This window comes from Mytilinidion resinicola (genome assembly GCF_010093595.1).
Source record: "Mytilinidion resinicola strain CBS 304.34 unplaced genomic scaffold BDZ99scaffold_3, whole genome shotgun sequence".
NCBI classification, from domain to species: Eukaryota; Fungi; Ascomycota; class Dothideomycetes; order Mytilinidiales; family Mytilinidiaceae; genus Mytilinidion; species Mytilinidion resinicola.
This window is the reverse complement of record NW_022985439.1, coordinates 693,060-711,123: the sequence shown is the minus strand read 5'-3', so window position 1 is coordinate 711,123 and position 18,064 is coordinate 693,060. Positions and strand designations below refer to the sequence as shown.

Here is an 18,064-nt window from a genome sequence, read left to right as displayed (position 1 = left end):
GGACCAAGCAAAGCCCTGTCCAGGTGGGCGAAGCGTGATACGAACTCACGTGAAAAAGCACCACATAGATGATCCCGAATAGGCAGGCCAGAATCTTGGACTTCAGGCTGACCGAAGTCTAGTTCTTAACATGCTCACTGGCTCCACGTTGTTTCGGTAATCAAACCCACTTCGTGATGTTCGTGAACGCCACCTGGGTATTCTCGTTGTGTTATGACCGATTGGTTAATGTAACGCTGGGAAATCTCGGATTTCAACTACATTCGACGACGATGCTGCTGAGTCTAAGGTTGGCATCGTGTCATAGATTAAGGTTTAAACTTCTTCCTTGGTTTACACGGCGGAGCGGGAAGGATGGCTAACCGTTGACGAGCGATCATCCATGCGAATAATCTTCCAGAGAGGAATGGGGTCGGGAAGGATGGGCGAGCATGGATAACAATCCGTACGAAACTCGAGTTCGGCTCTAGCCGTACTCTGAATTTGCGCACGGGAGCTGCGAACGGTGTTACGAGATACATATCAACTATCGGAAGGTAAGTAGTGCACTCCTTCAAGCCCAACATCTGTCCCGTCCGCTAGCATTGCGACCGGTCTCTCGTGTATCCATGTGAACGAACACGCAAAAACGACAAGTAACCTTTCAAAGTTCCATTGATCTAAGCTTCGAAAGTTAATGTCGAACTTACTACAGCTTTAGGTGGTGATGAAGCTTAGCTGAATTCCTAAAGAATGTGAGTACACGAAGGTGGGGGTGACCCAATGGAAGCGTGCTTCCGGCAAACAATTGATAGAGCCACCCAATCGCACTATCACGATTTACAGCTGTATCTTTCTTGCTTCACTTCTCGACATATTCGAGCAATATGGCAACATCTAAGCACCCTCTCTTCCCGGACCGTCCTTCCGAGCCTACAGCAGACCAGATCAGCACTGTAAGCTCCATCTCTTTACCTAATATATCTCTGGTTCGCCCACTCATCGCAATATAAACCACAGGCCCTCTCCGCGTGTCTCGCAACTCAAGAGCGCGGACAAGCGCAAGGCAAACGCCCATTTGGGGCAGTGCTCCTTGGTCCTGACCATACCACCGTCCTCCTCACCCACTTCTCCATCTCGCACGTGGAGCACGCCGAGGCCTCCATCGCGCGCCTGTCCGCACTGCACTTCTGCCAAGACTACCTTTGGCAGTGTACGCTAGTGTCGACGTGGGAGCCTTGTGCGATGTGCGCGGGCACGATGTATTGGGCCAACATTGGGCGGCTGGTGTATGCGGCGAGCGAGGAGACGCTGGCGAAGCTGACCGGCAAGGGGAACGAGGAGAACATGACGCTGGCGCTGCCGTGTCGGGAGTTGTTCGCACGCGGTCAGAAGGATATCAAGGTCGTAGGCCCGGTTGAGGGGTGGGAGGAGAAGGTTGCGACGCAGAGCGATAAGTATTGGGGACCGCTCAGGGGGAAGAAGTGAGTGGGTTATACTTGGAAGCGTGTAGGTGGTAGATGGTGTAAAACAAAAATACGCTTCACAACAATCATGTCGCTCTGAGCAATGGGCGTTCAATATATGCTGAAAAATAATGAATAGCTTAAATTACGAGCTTGGCAAAACACACCCTCCTAGACTCTGTCATTAAGGAGTAATTGCATCCCCAAATTGTCCTTAACTTAGCAACGGACGAACACAGTGGCATTGGAGGACGGGAATTTTCGAAGGCTTGCCTGTCCTCAATGATGCTGAAACACATTCTCAATAGTATGATAGGTAATAGTTGTTTTGTATCGGCCGCGGAACTCCCTTTTCGCTTCACTTTCTTATTCCCGATCCACGCGACATCGGGCGCACCCGATCGGCTCTCGGCAGGGCAAGAATCGACATTGACGCCTCATCTTACGTCTTTGCATCATGAATCGCTGTCGCGGCAGACTTTTGCTCTTCATCACTTCCCTAGGCAGAATTAATACACCTCATCAACTCCCTCATCCCGGACATGCAAGTGCAGGAGAGGCGCCGATCTCTTGCTTTCTCACATTGTCTATCGCAGCATTGCCTCCTATCGCAGTCAAATAAGAGATTGATCGTTCTTTCTATTAGACGTTATCTAGAAAAAAGCTGCTAGATAACATACTTATTAACCTCATACCACCTTTGTCACTCGCGACACGTCACTCGCGACACATCACTCGAGTTATACATACTTCGACTGTATTTACCTTCATGATCACTGCTTTAATATTCCGAGACAATTGAGGAGCGTTTGACGTGACGATGAGTCACGAACTCGAAATCCAAGGCCAGGACCTCGAGAAAGGCCACACATCCGGATTATCATCGGTAAAGTCCCCTCGATCAAGCATGGAGAAGGGAGATATAGAAAATGCAGGAATGCAGCAGAACACGGATCCAGAGCCAGAGCCCAAAACTTCGAAACTCGAGAATCAGATTGCATCCAAGGAGCGCGAACAGACTGGTCCCAAGAAATGGCTTGGTTCCCTACTATGGCTCATCAAGGACCAATGGTTTCTTGTCGCTCTCGCCTGCCTCATAGCAATCTCATCCCAAGCCCAGGTCCCAGAGTCGCAACAACATCTCAAGGAAACAATAGTCACTTACCTGTGCGTCTCCATTATCTTCTTCATCACAGGCTGTACGCTGCCTACTCGCGTCCTGATCGACAACTACTCCCGCTGGCGATTGCACATCTACGTTCAGGTCCAATGCTTCCTCATGACCTCAGCGACCACGTTCGCAGTCGTGAGCTTGTGCGCAACGAACTCCAGATTCATGGATCCCTGGTTCCTCATCGGGCTAATTTTCATGGGCTGTGTGCCAACGACAATATCCTCGAATGTGGTCATGACGCGGCAAGCGCACGGCAACACAGCGCTGACGGTCGTGCAATCCACGCTGGGCAACTTCCTCGGGCCATTCCTGACGCCAGCGTTAGTGTCCATGTATACGTCAACCGGAGCATGGTACACAGACGTCCTACCGGCCGGGGCGAACAACTACAGCGAAATCTACCGGCGCGTCTTCAAACAACTAGGTCTCTCGCTTTTCCTTCCCATGGTCGTCGGACAGGTGGTGCAGAACGTCTTCCCGAAGCAGTGCAAGACCGTGTTCACGACGTGGAAGTTGAGTAAAGTGAGCTCAGTGTCTCTACTGATAATCATTTGGCAAACCTTCGACCAAGCCTTCGGTAGCGGCGCCTTTGAAAGCGCCAAACCCTCGAACATGATCTTTATCGTCTTCATCTCCATTGTATTTGTGTTCCTCTGGCAGGGCATCACTCTTGCGACTTCAATATTCTGGCTGCCGAAGGCGGATGTGATAGCGTGTTGCTACTGCTGTCCGGCCAAGACGCCTGCGATGGGCGTTCCGTTGAGCACGGTCATGTATGTTGGATTGAGCAAGATCCATCAGAGCAGATTACAGATTCCCATGGTCATTTTCCAGGGGTTCCAGATAGCGTCGGGGAGCTTGTTGACGATTGCATTCCGTCGGTGGGTGAGGGCGGAAGAGGAGAGAAAGGCAGCAGAGGCGGTGCAGTTGAGGGCGGAGGAGGCCGCATCTTAGATTTTGATATTGCATTGCGGAATCCCGATAGACTCATGGTTGCATATAGAAATAGACATTAGACTGGAGTAGAGCTTTAATTAATACCGTTTGTACGACTTCCTACTATGCGGCTTCCAGAATTGGACCACAAAAAGTATTGGCACTCCTGTAGTAAGAAACCTCGGAATAACTAATAGTAATTCATTTGCATACGACGCCTAGAAAACAAAGTCTCCCCAGAGAAGAAGAGGGCTACTAGATGCATCTGAAGTATGCAGTAACGACGTTGATTGCGTACGCCATACCCATGTAGAGCTGAAAACGAGCGAACGCAAGACTGGGCTGACCAATAGCATGGCAGAGATGAGCTGTCAGCTTGCTCGAGCTGCATGCATATGCACTTGGAAGGCATGCCTTTGTAGCATGCACGGTAGAAGTTCTATCTAGGAGCAGAGCCTGGCTTTCGAGGCGAAGATGCTCAGAACGATGGGGAAATTGATGAATAGGTTAATGCGAGTAGAAGACAATGCCATTGTCTCCCTGGGTCACTGATGTTTCGAGTCAATGATGTGGCGTTGTGGAGCCATATCGTCCGAAGGGGAAAAGGACCACGTGCATCATCGAGACTCGATGAGAGTCCAGAGTCAGGTGGACTCGACTGATACTCGAGCACTGAGTAACACTATTCAGACGGTGAAGAACATCATGATGAAGAGGGCGAGCTGAAGATCGAGGCCTCGGGTTGGTGTGGGGGTTATCGATTGCGTTGCCCCGCGGGACGTAAACAAGCAGCCATTTTAGCGCACACCACTTCGGTCGCCTCTCACCGGCTCCACACGCAGCTTTTGAGCCTGCCCTTGCCTGCACCACCATCTCTCAACCCTCTACGTCTCTGAGCATCTCTCGCCCCGGCCACCACGCAGTCGCGCATCTCTAGAGGACTGAACCACGCAATTCGAGCTGTCCGCCTCGCCGGGCATGCTCTGCATCCAGTGCTGACAGCATTTGTGGATAGCTCGTTCGCCCTGCAAACACCGCCAGCACATCACCAGCGCCAGAGACAGGACGGTTCACATTACTGAGACGACGTTACGACCATTATTTCTCTGCGGATACTTTTCGACTCCGACATTATAATCGGCGTATTCTTTTCCCATCTTTCTCGAGCTCGAGGACTACATCCGACTGGCCGCATTCGTTTATCAGCTGTAGATAAAATCAACTCAACTCGCAACTATGGCAAACCCAGCACTATCAGCCCCCGGAAGTAGTGTCTACGCATCCGACACTATGTACGTGGGAGACGGAACCTGGGATTCGTCAAGAAACACCTTCTTGCTGCCCAATCTGCAAGGCTTGAACCTCGCGACAACACAATACAATGGTCGGTCCCGCCCTGCCTATATATCGAAATTGTGAAGCTAACGCTAGGATTCAGGCATGGGGAATCGATTCAAGAACATGCCCGGCTATCATAACATAATCAAGGGTCACGCTATCGTCGCAGCCATCACTTTCCTAGGCGTTATACCAGCCGCCATATTCATCGCTCGATTCTACCATCGCAATCCACGCTTAGCTCTACGACTACATATTTGGCTACAAATTCTTACAGTAGCTTTGTCGACTGTGGTATTTATATTGGGCTTTCAAGCGGTTGGGCTGAAGAGGAGCTTGACAAATCCCCACCATGGCATTGGTGTTGCAATTTACACTTTAATTCTCATTCAGGCATTTGCAGGCGGTTGTATTCATAGGAGTGAGAAGGGAAAAAATCGTACCAAGATACCTCTCAAACTAATGGTAAGAAATATATCCCGCAGTTATAAACTGCAAGCTAACTCTTCAGCTTCATCAATGGTTTGGTCGCGCAATTGCAATTCTCGGTGTCATACAAGTAGCCTTAGGGCTAACTCTCTATGGGTCGCCAAAAACCCTGTTCATTCTCTACGCCATCTGGGGATTCGTCTTACTTGCTGTCTACTTCATTCTTACCTACCGAAATCAACCCGAAATCGGCTTTAATGACCGTGGAACCTATATCAGCGAACGAACGGAGCGGACGGAGCGGAGTCGTCACGGAAAGCACCGCGGCCTCAAGGCTTTAGCTGGAGCCGGTGCTCTTGGAGCTGGTTTGGCAGCATTGAGGAGAAGATCTCGAAGTCGTAGTCGCAGTCGCAGTCGTACTCGACCTGGCCATAGCAGGCCGGACGTCATTGGCTCTCATCGCAGTTCTCGCCACTCCGAGTCTTTCGTGGACGAGGAAAAGTATGCTGAAGACGGCCATCGTAACGGGAAACGAACATGGAGAGATCGTATCTTGGGAGCTGCTGCAGCTGGTGGTGCGATTGCAGCCGTGAGGGGTCTTATGGGACGCAAGAAACGCGATGATGACCACTTGAGCGACGTAAGCTACGGTCGACCACTTGGCGGAAACCATTCCGTCAGTCAAACCGATTTGAGCAGGATCGAAGAGGGCCTACCTCCGGAATCGCCCGCGAACGATAGGCGACGCAGATTCGAAGAACATAGCAACATCCCGCCTGCTGTGTTGACTGGAAGCCCACTTCGACAGACTCACCGGCCGCGAAGAAGCGAAGCCTCGTTCGATTCCTACGACAGCAGGACCAGTTTCAGTGGCGAAGACGCTCGGCATGACGGCGGTGCCGCTGATAGTGGCGGTCATGGCTTGAGGAACGGTATCCTTGGTCTCGGTGTGCTTGGCTTTGCTAGACACAAGTGGAACCAGCGGAAGAACAAGAGAGACGAGGAGAGAGTTGAAGCTATGAGACAAGAGGAGATTGAAAAAGAACGCATAGCTCGAGCAAACAGTAATCGGAGACACTATACCGGAGACGGCGCCCCTGCTCGAAGAGGCAGCCGAAGAGGCAGTCGGCCTCCACCCCCAGAATCCTCGGTGGGTGACTACACAGACATCACCGGGACTAATCCAGCACTCTCACGACACACCCTTCCACCACCGCCTATGAACTTCCCGGGGAGCAGGACCAATGTCACGAACCCCCAAATGTCCTCAGGAGGCTTAGCCATGCCACCAGCACCTCATGATCCCCAGGCGATTCTTCACGATTCAGGGTCGGAGGCCTACACATCAGCAGGTGGTGGCCGTCACCACCGCCACCATGCTGGCCGCGATGCCGCACTAGCTGCTGGAGCTGCCGGACTTGCAGGGGCGGCCGTAGCATCATCGTCTCGTCCAGGCCGTAATGAAAGCCGACGACGAAGCAGCAACAGCGGAAGCGTCGCATCTCCACCAGTGTCGGTAAAGGTCAAGATGCACAACGATGGACGGCACGTGACTTTGAGACGCTTAGGTGAAGAAGAAGCGGCGGCAGAACGAGAGCGAAAGCGAAGGAATAATAGGGCTGGCAGCGTGAGCTCGTTGAGTAATACTGGTGATGAGCGGTGGCGGCGCACCGAGGCAATGGAAACAGCACAGGCTCGACAAGAGCAGCAACAACAGCAGCAGCAGCAAGCGCCTATCCGCATGCCCGAGCCGACAATACCAGGTCCTCCCCCGATACCTCCTCCACCACAAATGTCACATGCTTCTCAGGAGATGTTCATACCGCCTCCCCCTCCTCCCATTCCGGCGGCAGCTGCGAGTGGGGTGAGCAGCCCACCAGGAACGCAAACGTATGGGACGGAAACAGACGTTAGCAATTACGAGAGCAATCGTAGGAGACGGCGGGCAGAGAGGGCACAGGCGAAGCTGGCAAGGGGGAGCGGCAGCCGTGTCGAGTTCTCTTAGGCTTTGCTCTCACTGTAACTGTCTATGTTTGTATCAAAAAAGGCCACGGGTATTGTTGATTGGGGTTAGTTGTTTTCCGCAAGGTATTGTGGAGGTGTCCGGGATCACGATAGGTGTATGGCATGCATATGGGAGCAAGGCGTTTGGGGGTTCTCTGTCTATGGCTGGACTTTTCTCTGGATGGCCAGCCTTGCTTTTCCCACCGAGGTTGAGAAAAGGTTGTAGCCGGGGTGGACATACATGCCTCCGTAGATATGTACAAATCTTGACGAATCATTTGCAAGCTCGACATCCGATATGGGCGATACGCGAGCGCATCAGCGGACTGCATGCCGTCTCTTGGCGGCTTCTTGCGTCTTCCAAGGCTTCTGGGGTGATGGCGAGGCGGCGTGATCCTTCCCGATGCCTCTTCACCAATCGTCGCCAACACAAAGTCATGATGTCTAGGTATGAACCCTCCAACTATAACCGACCGGTGCCGCACAGCCGGGCCCTGGGCCTTGGAACACCCTCCCCGTAGCCGCCGTCGATTGTATGGTTCATCGGCCCCCGAGACGACCGGGAACGCACATCGGGCATTTAACGCGCAGGCGGCGGGAGATCCACGCGCGCTCCCGAGCGAGATGCTTTGCATTCACGATGGCGCCATTATTCCCTGGACTCCAGCACGAGACGTCCCGGCCATGAAGCGCTCTCCAAGCCTGGCGGCGCGACAGCCACAAGCCCGCAATAGTTCCGCGAGACCTGTCGCTATCCTCCCTTCTCTAGTACTCGGCGCCATTTCCACCGAAAGACAGCAGTCTGTCTCGACGCCTCTCGTAGCCAGGATAAATGCAGCAGCTCGAAGCGATCAAAAACCCCCAATTCGCGGATAAACCGCCGGACAGCTCGGAGGCATGATCTAGGGTTCGGCGCGGCACTTCTCGCGGGTGTGGAGTGCATCACTAGGACTCAAAAGCCCCATTATTCGCGAGAGGTGGATGAAAGCGTCCGACAAAGGGCCTTCAGCGGAGGAGGGGAGGCCAAGTATATATAATCTACCTTATTCGGACGTCCTGCGAGTGTCATCATGTCTAACGCCACCCGCAAAGTCGACTCGTACCCGAGACTCGCACCCGACCCGAATGACGAAGGCGGCTGAACTATTTCACTGCACTTCTGCGCGAGCACATGTCTATCCCAACGTCGCCTTCACCGAGTCTGCACCGAGCGCACACCAGCTCAACGAAACGACAGACCGGGCAGCTGCAGCGCTTCGCCCGCCCGTGCTCCCTCGGCTCTGGCAGCTGGACAGTGGACCCGAGGGCAGCAAGGTTTGCGCTTGCGGGAGCAGACGCATCCCAGACGAGGCACACTCTGAGCTTCACACGGCCGGCCGAACCAGAAAATGGCATGTAGGCCGTCGACGACGGGGTTCCTGAGGCGCCTCACACGGAGACTTTGACCAACTGCCGGAAGAGTGCTGCTCCAGAGCCCGAGAGACAAACGGCCATCCGGACCGCTGGAATGGAGTCGCAGAGGCGGTGACGGCAGGTGCCGGGGCACAAAGCTAGATGGTTCACCTTCCCCTTATCTGCTAAACCGATCACATCGACACGTACGCGGGAAAATTGCACCGAAGTCGTAGTCTCCCACACACGTCGAGGTCTGGATGCTCGAGAAAAACGATCTAATTAGCGTCCATCAGGCCCGAGTCTCGGCGACGGTCCGCCATGTCCGCGATACGGCTCGATATGGCTGCGGCCAGCGTCATTTCCCAGCGTCATCTCAGCAGCTTTCTCGGGCGAACCACGGTACGGCGTGGGGACTGGCGGATCACAGCTAGCAAGAACCTTGCTTGATACTCGTCGCATCGTTCGCAGGCCTTCCTTCTCTGCGGCTTCGATCGGCAGAGCGGACTGAGAGTTCGGGAGATATCCGGCGGCTCTCAGGGTTTCAGGGTCTCAGGGCCAGGGGCGCTCCAGCAGCAGCAGCAGCAGCGATGACAGCACGAGATGACGACGCGGGGGTCTGCCGGGCACTGCGGGCACTGCGGGCACTGGCAGTGGCAGGCGTTGAGCGCGGCGCGGCGCGACGTGGGCGCGACGTAGGCACGGCGAGGGCGAGGGCGTGGCGGTGGACGCGCACGAGGATCAACGGGCGGATGGAGCATCACAGTGATAGACGCGATGCGCATGGCGGCCTTTTGAGGGGTCTTCCGCTGGCAGCAGCGCGCGGATACGTATCGATGAGGGCTCCCAGGGCGGTGAGGGGATGCGCAACGCAAAGCTCCCAGCGCTCCACCGCGCAACGGCTCTCGCAGTCTCTTCGACGGCCCCAGGAACGGTCTCCGCAGGCTGCGATTGGCCCGCGGTCCGCGGTGCACGCAACGCTGTAGGCTTGCAGTCTGGCCCCCGAACGCCTCACTCCCGCCGTGGCCCGCGTCCGGCTGGCGCTGCTGCGCTGTGGCCACGGCGGCGAGGGCTCTGGCGGTGCGGTGCGTGTCTTGGATAGCACGCTGGTCCAGGGCATTGGCACTAGCCTCTAGCACCAAGGGCGATGCTAGGCAGAGTGGCAGGGTTGTGTGGGTCCGCCAAACCGTTCATCGCGGCCAGTATCATGCCTCGTGTGCTCTTTGCCCCATTCACTGTCCTTCTGTCCAGCCCTATTATTTGACCCGCGCCCTCAGAGGCCATGCGTTCCGTGCAACGCTGCATGCTGTTGACGGGATTTGGGCCCGATACTCCTCCCCCCCTCTGCTGCCATGTCGTCGACCTCGTCCGTCACCACCCCTCCCGTCAAGCGAGCCTGCGACAGGTGCGTTGTCCTTGTTCTCGTCCCCCAAGCCCTCCCTGCTCACCCGCTCACAGCTGCCACCGCCGAAAGGTGAGATGCATTGGCGAAGGCACTAATCCGTGCAAGAACTGCATATCGGCCGGCCTGACGTGCACCTACAATGCCATTCCGCAGAAGAAAGGCCCCAAGGGCAGCCGCGCAAAGGTCCTCTCTGAGCTGCGAGAGACCCAGAGGCAGTCCCATCTCGCCAGCGGCTATCCCCCCGACCTGAGCTTCGATGGCCGCCCGCTGCCGGCGTCATTTGCTCGCACCCCCGGTCTGCTTCCTCCAGGCCTGGTCGAGAGCTGCATCGACTTCTTCTTCTCGAACCTGTACCCTTCTCAGCCCATTTTGCAGCGCCAGCGCCTCCAGGACTCCGTCATGAGCATGGACCAGAACGCTGGCTCCTACTGTCTGATTGTGGCGCTTTGCGCCTATGTTATGATCCAGTCGAACATGAGCGTGCCTCCAACCATCCACATGCATCCGGAAATGAGCCAGATGCCAGTCATTAGTTTGGGCATCACTCTGCTCGAGGAAGCTGTGCGCGTGCGGAAGGGGCTTGAATACGTTGAGGACCCCTCCACCACATCCATCGTCACCTCTTTCTTCTTCTACGGGAGCTACTTCTGCCTAGACAAGGACAACAGCGCGTGGTTCTACTTGCGAGAGGCGACGACTATGGCCCAGCTCATCGGTATGCATGACGAGGGGACCTACAAGACGGCAGACACTGTCGAATGTGCCAACAGACGGCGCCTGTACTGGCTTCTAATCATGACTGAAAGGTTCGAGATACTTGCCCTTCACTTACTATCCGCTATATCAAGACACCACGTGGCCCATCGAAGCGCGTTATCTAACTAAACTCCAGGGCATATGCACTCCACAAGCACCGTCCTGTCACTCTTCATGCGACCATACATCCGCCCTCTCTCGACGAAGATCCCACCGACAGCATGGCCCTCTCCGGCTTTCTGCAGCTCATAGACCTCTACAAGCCCTTTGACGATTCTTTCATCGCACTTTGGAATAAGACGACGCCGAGTGGCACTGGTGGCGCTAACCCCTCATGGCTCGCCTCACTGCAAGTTCAGCTGCAAGAAATGCTTCCCGCGTACCTCGATTGTACGGAAATCCAGGCTGCAGATCTCCGCGTTACGCAGCAATGGCTGAGGGCAGTGGTATGGCAGCTGTGCGTCAGTCAGGGCTTCGTGAGCAGCCTGGCCACCGACCCCGGCATGACCTTCAAATATCCAATTGAGATTTCGAATGATCTGCTTAGCATGACGCAGCACATTTCACAGCAGGCGATGGAGGTGCATGGCGTAGGACTCGTATGTTGACTGCGGTTTCTGTTTCATTCCACTCACAATGTCCCCAATCACATTCGAGACTCTCCAAAACAACCTTCCAGAAGCTCAACCACAAGTGCGACAGACTCCTGTTAAGATCTGGACTGACACTAACAGATCGAAAAACTCTTCGATATCTCCTGCTGCCTCACCGACGTAATCGCTGTAATCCCCTTCTCCCCAACAACCTTCTCAATGGGGCCCCGCGACTACCTCTCCCGCTTCGTCGCCCTCATCTCCACCCTCCGCAACGGCCAAACCCGCTATGCGCCCCTCCTGCACTCCAAAATCAACGACGTCCTGCCCAACCTCAACATCCCCGTCCCGCCCATCCACGCCAACCCCGCGCTCCATATCCCGCCCCACCCGCAATCCGTCTCCTCTGTTTCCTCCAGCGCCAGCATCCCCGAATACAAGCTCCCGCCGCAAGCCCTCAACATGCCCGGCAGCTCCGGCGACCTAATGCGCCAGCTGCAATCGCAGATCTCCGCCCAAGGCGGGCCCTTGGGCCAACAACAACCCCCTTCCTCCCTCCTGCCCCCCTCCTCCCGCATCGAAGACATGTCCCTGTACGACTCCTCCGCCCCGCACAGCACCCACTCCGCCTCGGCGCCCGCCTCGCACGAAGCCACGCCCATCCCGGGGGGTGCGGGCAGCACAGGCGCGTACGACTCCAGCCCGGGCAGCTCGCTCAGCCACCACCCGCAGCACCACCAGGCGCACGGCGGCCACGGGCACCATCTGCAGCCGCAGCCGCACATGGGCAGCGGGCTGCCGTATGAGCTGAGCCCGAGCATGCGGTTCCAGACGTTTGGAGTGGGCGCGGCCATGGGGTTTCAGGGGGAGCAGCAGGGCGCGGATGAGCGCAGGGGCCATCAGCAGCCGCCGCGGCCGCCGCAGCAACAGCAGCAGCAGCATCATGGGGGTGGGTTTCAGGGGGGCCAATGACAATGATTTTCTTGGTGGTGTGGGAGGATGTTAGGGGAGGAGGAAAGAGAGAGAGAGAGAGTTGGGAGAAAGATCTGGGCTGGGGGGTGTGAGTGAGCATGGTCGGGCAAGAAGAAATGCGCCTGGGGCTATGGCAGGTCGAGAGATCAGGACGGATTGCACTATCAAGCAAAGAGACGCATCGATGGTCGCGAGAAAAGAGTTGTATTCTTGGATTGACGGGCTATCAAGAACGAAAGCTACCAGAAGGATCAAGAGGGCTGGCCCCGCAACCGCAATTGGGACGAGAGAGCGTAGAAGGATCGAGCCTTTGCCAGCTGTGGCACCGTGCGGGCTCCAGATGGATCCCGCAACAACAGTCGATTACGTTTTGGTCATCACCTCCAGGAGTGTCTCGGACGGCTGAAAGAGGACACCGCTCATCTGCCGATCCCGACCACCGATGGATGAGAACTGGAGCCAGCGGCGAAACTTTCTGGCCATTTTAGACACGAGCTGCGTCGTTATAGGCGTTAAGCAAGTGGCGCATAAGCATGCTCAGGCCCCCAGCTCCCTGGCACAATCGGTGTTTTGGTGTTGCGGCTGATGAGGCGGAGGCGCGAAGGATGCGCGAGGCTGAGTATGGTGGAGAACACGCCGGTTTTTTTTTGGCCACCCGCTCGCATGAAGGTCGGTTGAACACAAAGATAGAAACGTCCTGTGCGTATTAGTCGCATGGTCCTCGTGGTATTGGTGCATGGTTCCCTCTTAGCAGGGATAGCGATTTTCCCCTTGTGTTTTTGTCCGTGTTTTGTATGGGAGGCTGTCTGAACTGTTTAAAAAATTACTTGGAAGGCGTTATGTTTGTAGATCGGGATATTGCATCGGAGGCTAGCTCTGCTTTTTTTACCTTGGAAAAAGGGGGATCATGAATGGGAGGTAGGGGGGAGGAATAGATTTCTTGGTTGCTTGTCATTGTCCATGCTTTTCGGTGGAATAATCTAGCCAGAATCCGGGCTTTGCAGGAGTGAGTTTCTTGGTGTTGGTCGTTGCGCATGCTGTCAGCCCAATCAGAAAGACGGGAATGCGTATTACGAAAAATAGGATCCTTGGCTTCTTGGTCAAATAGGTCTCAGAACTCTTCCAACCAGGTCCGTACTTTTGAACATGCTGGATTCTCTCGACGTTAGGATCCTGAGCGCTGATTGGATGATTCCTTATGTCACTACTACTTGAAGGAAGCGCGGCCTCGATACGAATGTGGCTGCAGAGATCAACGGTTTGTGGATAAGACGGACATCGGAGACCAGGGTGTGGTCGATCTTGTCGGGGCTCGTCCATATCCAGCATCCACCGATACGAGGTCGAAATTGAAGGTGCCTCTTAGATCGGCGCAGCAAAGCTTAGGGCAACGCGTGAAGCCTCGGCACATTTTGTTGGAAGGGCAGAATCTGAAGCATTCTGAGGGTATGCGGTCCCGTTCGTTGGGAATTTTTACCCCAGGGCTGACCGGCCCTCGGTAGAATAGCTTGGATACAGAGAAGCGAAACCCTATGTGCCTCGTGCAGCAAGCTGAATACTGTATTGGTTGTTTTAGTCTCGAGCGCTTTTGACTCGGCTGGAACGCTTTTGACTCGGCTGGAACGCTTTTGACTCGGTTCGAACGCAAAAGGAATAGAGCCGAAAATACACTTGTGGGGGTCAAGTATCGGAATCCTACCTCGAGGATGCCCCTGTCTGCGGCTACTAATGCAACTGGGATGGCGCGTCTAGAGCATTTCTGCATACGTAAGCTTACAAAGCCCGTGCTAACTACAATGCCGTCGAATGCATGAAGCCGATCAAGATCGCTAAATGAAGTGGCTAGGCAAAAGAGCGTGGCAGGACCACAATCTGATAAATAGCCAGTGAAACAGTGGGGATAAGCGCGCGTAACTTACTGTGGTCTCGCGTACAGGGGGATCGAGATTGATCTCGAAGATGGATGCGCACAAGATCTACGACAAGTATGGGACCCCCATACGACCGGATACTCCGACAGGCCTGTTGCCGTTGGCGGTAAGCATTGAGCAATGATGACGTTGATCTCTTCTGTAAGGACGGAGTAGTTACGCTTGGTTTTTCTGGAGTGCTTGACCGTCAAAGATTGCCTGCACAGCTGACCATTACTTGGCCAATTACGCGTGGCGAGCGCAGGGCAGCTTGAGCTGAAGTAGGACGGCAATCTGATCTCAGGTCGCTTTGCACATGGAAATGGCTGACGACGCAGCAGCGGCAGGACCCGTCTAGATGGTAAGGTGATGAAGCCTGAGAGAGATCAATAGCGTCATGCAGGACGATTCCAGGCCATGCAGGCGTGGAAGATAGCCCGATAAATACACCTCGCGCCACATGCGCCAACTCTGAACGCGCCACGTTGCTTGCATCATTCACGTATTGAGGGGATTTTGCATCTTCCTCAGCGGATTGAGACATTTTGAGGCGAAGAAACCTGCTCATGGAGGGGCATCTGCCGTAGCTCTCATCCTGACGTCTCCTGTATCCGCTTTCTGAGGCTTTATTGCCACTTGGACTTGGTGCGAAGGGAACCACGGTTGGAATATGGGAAAGAGTGCATTGGGAGCGCACATCTTTCCGCATTTCCTCTGGCTGCGTGTGATGCTCATGTTCAGTTGTGCAGCGACTGTGATGCAAGGCCAGTGGTTGCATAGCGTCGAAAAAAGCTTGCACAGTCAGCAGCCAATGTGGTGGCTAAGAGCGCGCTCGCGATGGCAACACCATGGCCATGACAAAGTGTATACGCAGAAATGCAGTGTTCAGGCGGAGAGGTGGGCGACTTACTCGTAGCTCCCGCAAGACCGAACGCCTGTCAAGCGTCCGCCACAAGCCCGGAGCAGCGGTTCGGCAGACGTGACCCGCAGGCCTCCCCTGGCGTGGCAGAAAAAGTTGTCCCTGAAGATGATCCGGAGAGCACGCGAGTCCGAAAGTAGGCGACGAGGGTGTTGCGGTGAGGCGGTGAGGCGGCACGACATGGCGCTGAGTGGTGTGGCTGGACGGCATCTGCCGCGCGGGCCCGGCAAACCTTCCCCCATCACGCCATTCTGTGAAGAGAGGCGAGGATGCAGCGCTGGAGGATGCAGCGCTGGAGAGTCCTCGCCGGAGGTTGCCATATTCCACCGCGCACGGCCCACTTCTGCTGCATTCCAACATGCATCCACCTGACGCGGCCACCCAATACCACGTGGGCCAGATCGAGCGAGCTGCGGGAAGAGAGCGTGCAGCCGCCGTGTGAATGACTCTGCAGCGTGCCGCCGTCTGCAGCAAACGCTGATGAGACAAGGCGGTTGGGCCCCCCGCCTCGAGAAAAGGGCGCACGCTCGGGGGATCTGATCCACCTCGTCGTGGCACAACGGCATCGACTCACCACGGCCGCGACTCACCACGGCCGCCATAAGAGCAGGCCGCCCGCGCGCCCGTCTGCTGGCCAACCTTCACCGCACCCATGCCGCAGACGCCGTGTCTCAACCGCTGGCCTCGAAGGGATTCTCGTCCGTGACGCAGCCCGCGTCCTGCACGCCCAGCCAGAAAATGCTCCGCCAACAAGCCGTCCAATTTCGCCCGTCGTCTGCGTATGGGATGCCTCGATCATGCATTGGCGCCATCTCATCGGAGGTCCAGCCCGCTGGAGACGACACGGCTGCCGAGCATCGCCGACGCCGACCTATAAGGCTAGCAAGGCACGTTCTAGAACGCCGTGGATCAGTTGCTGCGGTGCCGACTCCTGTTATCTCAGCGACACGTCTGGGCGGACACGTCTGGGCGCCCACGTCATGATCATCTGAATGTCCAGCGCAACAGCGAATGCTCCGCCCTCGTGCTCGACTCCATCACGGTGCCAGCGGCCTCCAAGCCAAGGGGCGGACGATCCAGTGCCCATGATACGATCCTACGATCCCAACACAGCGAGGTTGTGCGGGTGGCTGCGTCGAGTGCTGAAGTCGTGACGCTGTGGAGATGCGCCCGCCTACTGATAACAGCGACGTGCGCCGGCTTCAAAACGCGGCCATGTTCCTCGTGTGACCGCTGCTGCGACTCCCCCTGATATCGAACGGTTGACAGCTGCGAACTCCTGTCAACCCCGCATTTCGTGCATCTGGTAGCAAATACAATCCTTTTACACTTCAATATCACAATGAAATCCTCGCCTCTCTTGGCTCTGCCTCCAGAGCTCCTCGTCAATATTCTCTCCTTTCTCCCCATCACGTCACTCCTGAAGTTCTCTGAAACCTCACACGCCTCTCATGCACTCGCAACATCCAGCTTGCATACTCTGTCTTTATCCATCCACACCACTCGCATTGGGGGCATCATGAGCCGTCTGGGAGCCACCACTCTCCCAACCCCCAAAAATACCGCTTCCGCATTCGCCTCCGCCCGAAACGCCCTTTCAGCCTCTTTTACTGAGAGCATTCCTCGAAGCAGCCGCAGCTCCCAGTCTAGCCTGGGCATCGCCGAAGACTCCATCCTACGCTCCGGCCCGCACGCAGTCCACGTCTTAATCCCAAACGCACATACTTTCGACCCCTCAACCCTTCTGGCTTTCCACAACGCCCTAATTTCGAGCGTCCTCACGCGCCACAAGACCACCTTGCGTCACCTAGACCTCTCGCTCTGGAGCCTGACTCCCCACATCGCTCACGCTCTAAAGTCATTGCCAGCTCTCCGTACCCTGTCCCTTCGCATAGAGGACCCCAACGCACGCTCAACTTCGCGCCGCATCCGCCTCGCGCACCGCCTCGAGGAGTGTGTGGCGTGGGATATCCTCGCCGAAGACGCGAGTTGGGCGTCTGCGCTGCAAGCTCTACGAATCGATGGCGCGCAAGTTAGCACCGCGCAGCTTGGTAAGCTTCTGAGCTGTAATCATCTTTGCCGCGAGCTCTGGGTCTGCAAATGCCATAATGTCGACAGGGACGTGTGGAGGTACCTAGGAAGCGAGTGGAAAGGGCGCACGGGATTGCAGGTGCTGGGGGTGTTGAAGAGCTATGTCGACATCGAGGAAGAGGATCTGGAGTTCATTGGCGGAATGGAGGGACTTAAGGTACGGCTGCACGCTCTTCCTTCCTCGTTGACACATAGATGGATTCAAGATGACTAGTCACGTGATCAAATCTGGAACCCCCTTTCTGTCTTCTAGGTCAATGAATACAAAACAAGGCGTCGCTAACGTGTCCCAGTTCTTATCACTCCAAGGCTGTAACGGCCCCGACAACGACGTTTTCGAGGAGAGGAATAGGGACGTCTGGCATATCCCAGAACTGATACCGCCGCAGCCGTCTTCGCGAGGTAGCACTGTTCCTGCTGTGATTGAGGTGGATCCGACGTATCAACGAGGGGTCAATATTGAGTAGAAACGTTGACATTGTAGGAGTTTATATTTGTACGAATAATAGTAGCGGACGGTAGCCTAACCACATATCTCGGAATACAAGCAAATATCCATCCATAATCCCTTTCCTGCCATGGCGCGTTCCCCGTAATAAGTCAATGTCATTCGCATTGTTACCATTCTCTAGCCAAATAGCAAAAAGTAAAATTACTCCCACCTTCGTCAGACTCGAACCCGGGACAAAAAACTCGGGCC

At 55.5% G+C, this 18,064-nt stretch overlaps 6 protein-coding genes across 6 annotated transcripts; 5 read left to right on the top strand and 1 right to left on the bottom strand.

The window, feature by feature from the left end:
* The first annotated feature begins 716 nt into the window (after positions 1-716).
* On the top strand, positions 717-1,597 carry BDZ99DRAFT_183611 (cmp/dcmp deaminase, zinc-binding protein). The gene is made up of 2 exons (XM_033713072.1): positions 717-935; positions 1,000-1,597. Exons 1-2 carry the CDS (start codon positions 867-869, stop codon positions 1,465-1,467), a joined length of 537 nt encoding a protein of 178 aa, XP_033581685.1. The 5' UTR covers positions 717-866; the 3' UTR covers positions 1,468-1,597.
* A 401-nt stretch (positions 1,598-1,998) lies between these two features.
* On the top strand, positions 1,999-3,678 carry BDZ99DRAFT_458710 (uncharacterized protein). The gene has a single exon (XM_033718975.1). The coding sequence runs from the start codon at positions 2,353-2,355 to the stop codon at positions 3,571-3,573; it is 1,221 nt and encodes a 406-aa protein (XP_033581684.1). The 5' UTR covers positions 1,999-2,352; the 3' UTR covers positions 3,574-3,678.
* A 1,113-nt stretch (positions 3,679-4,791) lies between these two features.
* On the top strand, positions 4,792-7,638 carry BDZ99DRAFT_434508 (uncharacterized protein; the record flags this gene model as incomplete). The annotated part of the gene is made up of 3 exons (XM_033717446.1): positions 4,792-4,939; positions 4,994-5,358; positions 5,405-7,638. The coding sequence occupies 3 exons, from the start codon at positions 4,792-4,794 to the stop codon at positions 7,325-7,327; spliced, it is 2,436 nt and encodes an 811-aa protein (XP_033581683.1). The 3' UTR covers positions 7,328-7,638.
* A 2,384-nt stretch (positions 7,639-10,022) lies between these two features.
* On the top strand, positions 10,023-12,412 carry BDZ99DRAFT_408068 (uncharacterized protein; the record flags this gene model as incomplete). The annotated part of the gene is made up of 4 exons (XM_033716499.1): positions 10,023-10,123; positions 10,177-10,929; positions 11,016-11,478; positions 11,614-12,412. Coding segments are annotated over exons 1-4 (2,067 nt in total), but the record flags the coding sequence as incomplete, so codon positions are not given.
* Positions 12,413-13,395: 983 nt separating this feature from the next.
* BDZ99DRAFT_472106 (uncharacterized protein) lies at positions 13,396-15,927 on the bottom strand (the record flags this gene model as incomplete). The annotated part of the gene is made up of 6 exons (XM_033721768.1): positions 13,396-13,687; positions 13,722-14,273; positions 14,364-14,730; positions 14,805-15,106; positions 15,265-15,750; positions 15,848-15,927. The coding sequence occupies 6 exons, from the start codon at positions 15,925-15,927 to the stop codon at positions 13,396-13,398; spliced, it is 2,079 nt and encodes a 692-aa protein (XP_033581681.1).
* A 688-nt stretch (positions 15,928-16,615) lies between these two features.
* On the top strand, positions 16,616-17,831 carry BDZ99DRAFT_515494 (uncharacterized protein; the record flags this gene model as incomplete). The annotated part of the gene is made up of 2 exons (XM_033724976.1): positions 16,616-17,521; positions 17,658-17,831. 2 exons carry the CDS (start codon positions 16,616-16,618, stop codon positions 17,829-17,831), a joined length of 1,080 nt encoding a protein of 359 aa, XP_033581680.1.
* Positions 17,832-18,064: the final 233 nt, after the last annotated feature.

Excerpts from the sequence above, each read along its gene's own strand:
- BDZ99DRAFT_183611 (XM_033713072.1), top strand. The coding sequence starts at position 867 with ATGGCAACATCTAAGCACCCTCTCTTCCCGGACCGTCCTTCCGAGCCT. Across the intron at positions 936-999 it reads CAGCAGACCAGATCAGCACT|GCCCTCTCCGCGTGTCTCGC; the intron begins GTAAGCTCCATC and ends TATAAACCACAG.
- BDZ99DRAFT_458710 (XM_033718975.1), top strand. The coding sequence starts at position 2,353 with ATGGAGAAGGGAGATATAGAAAATGCAGGAATGCAGCAGAACACGGAT.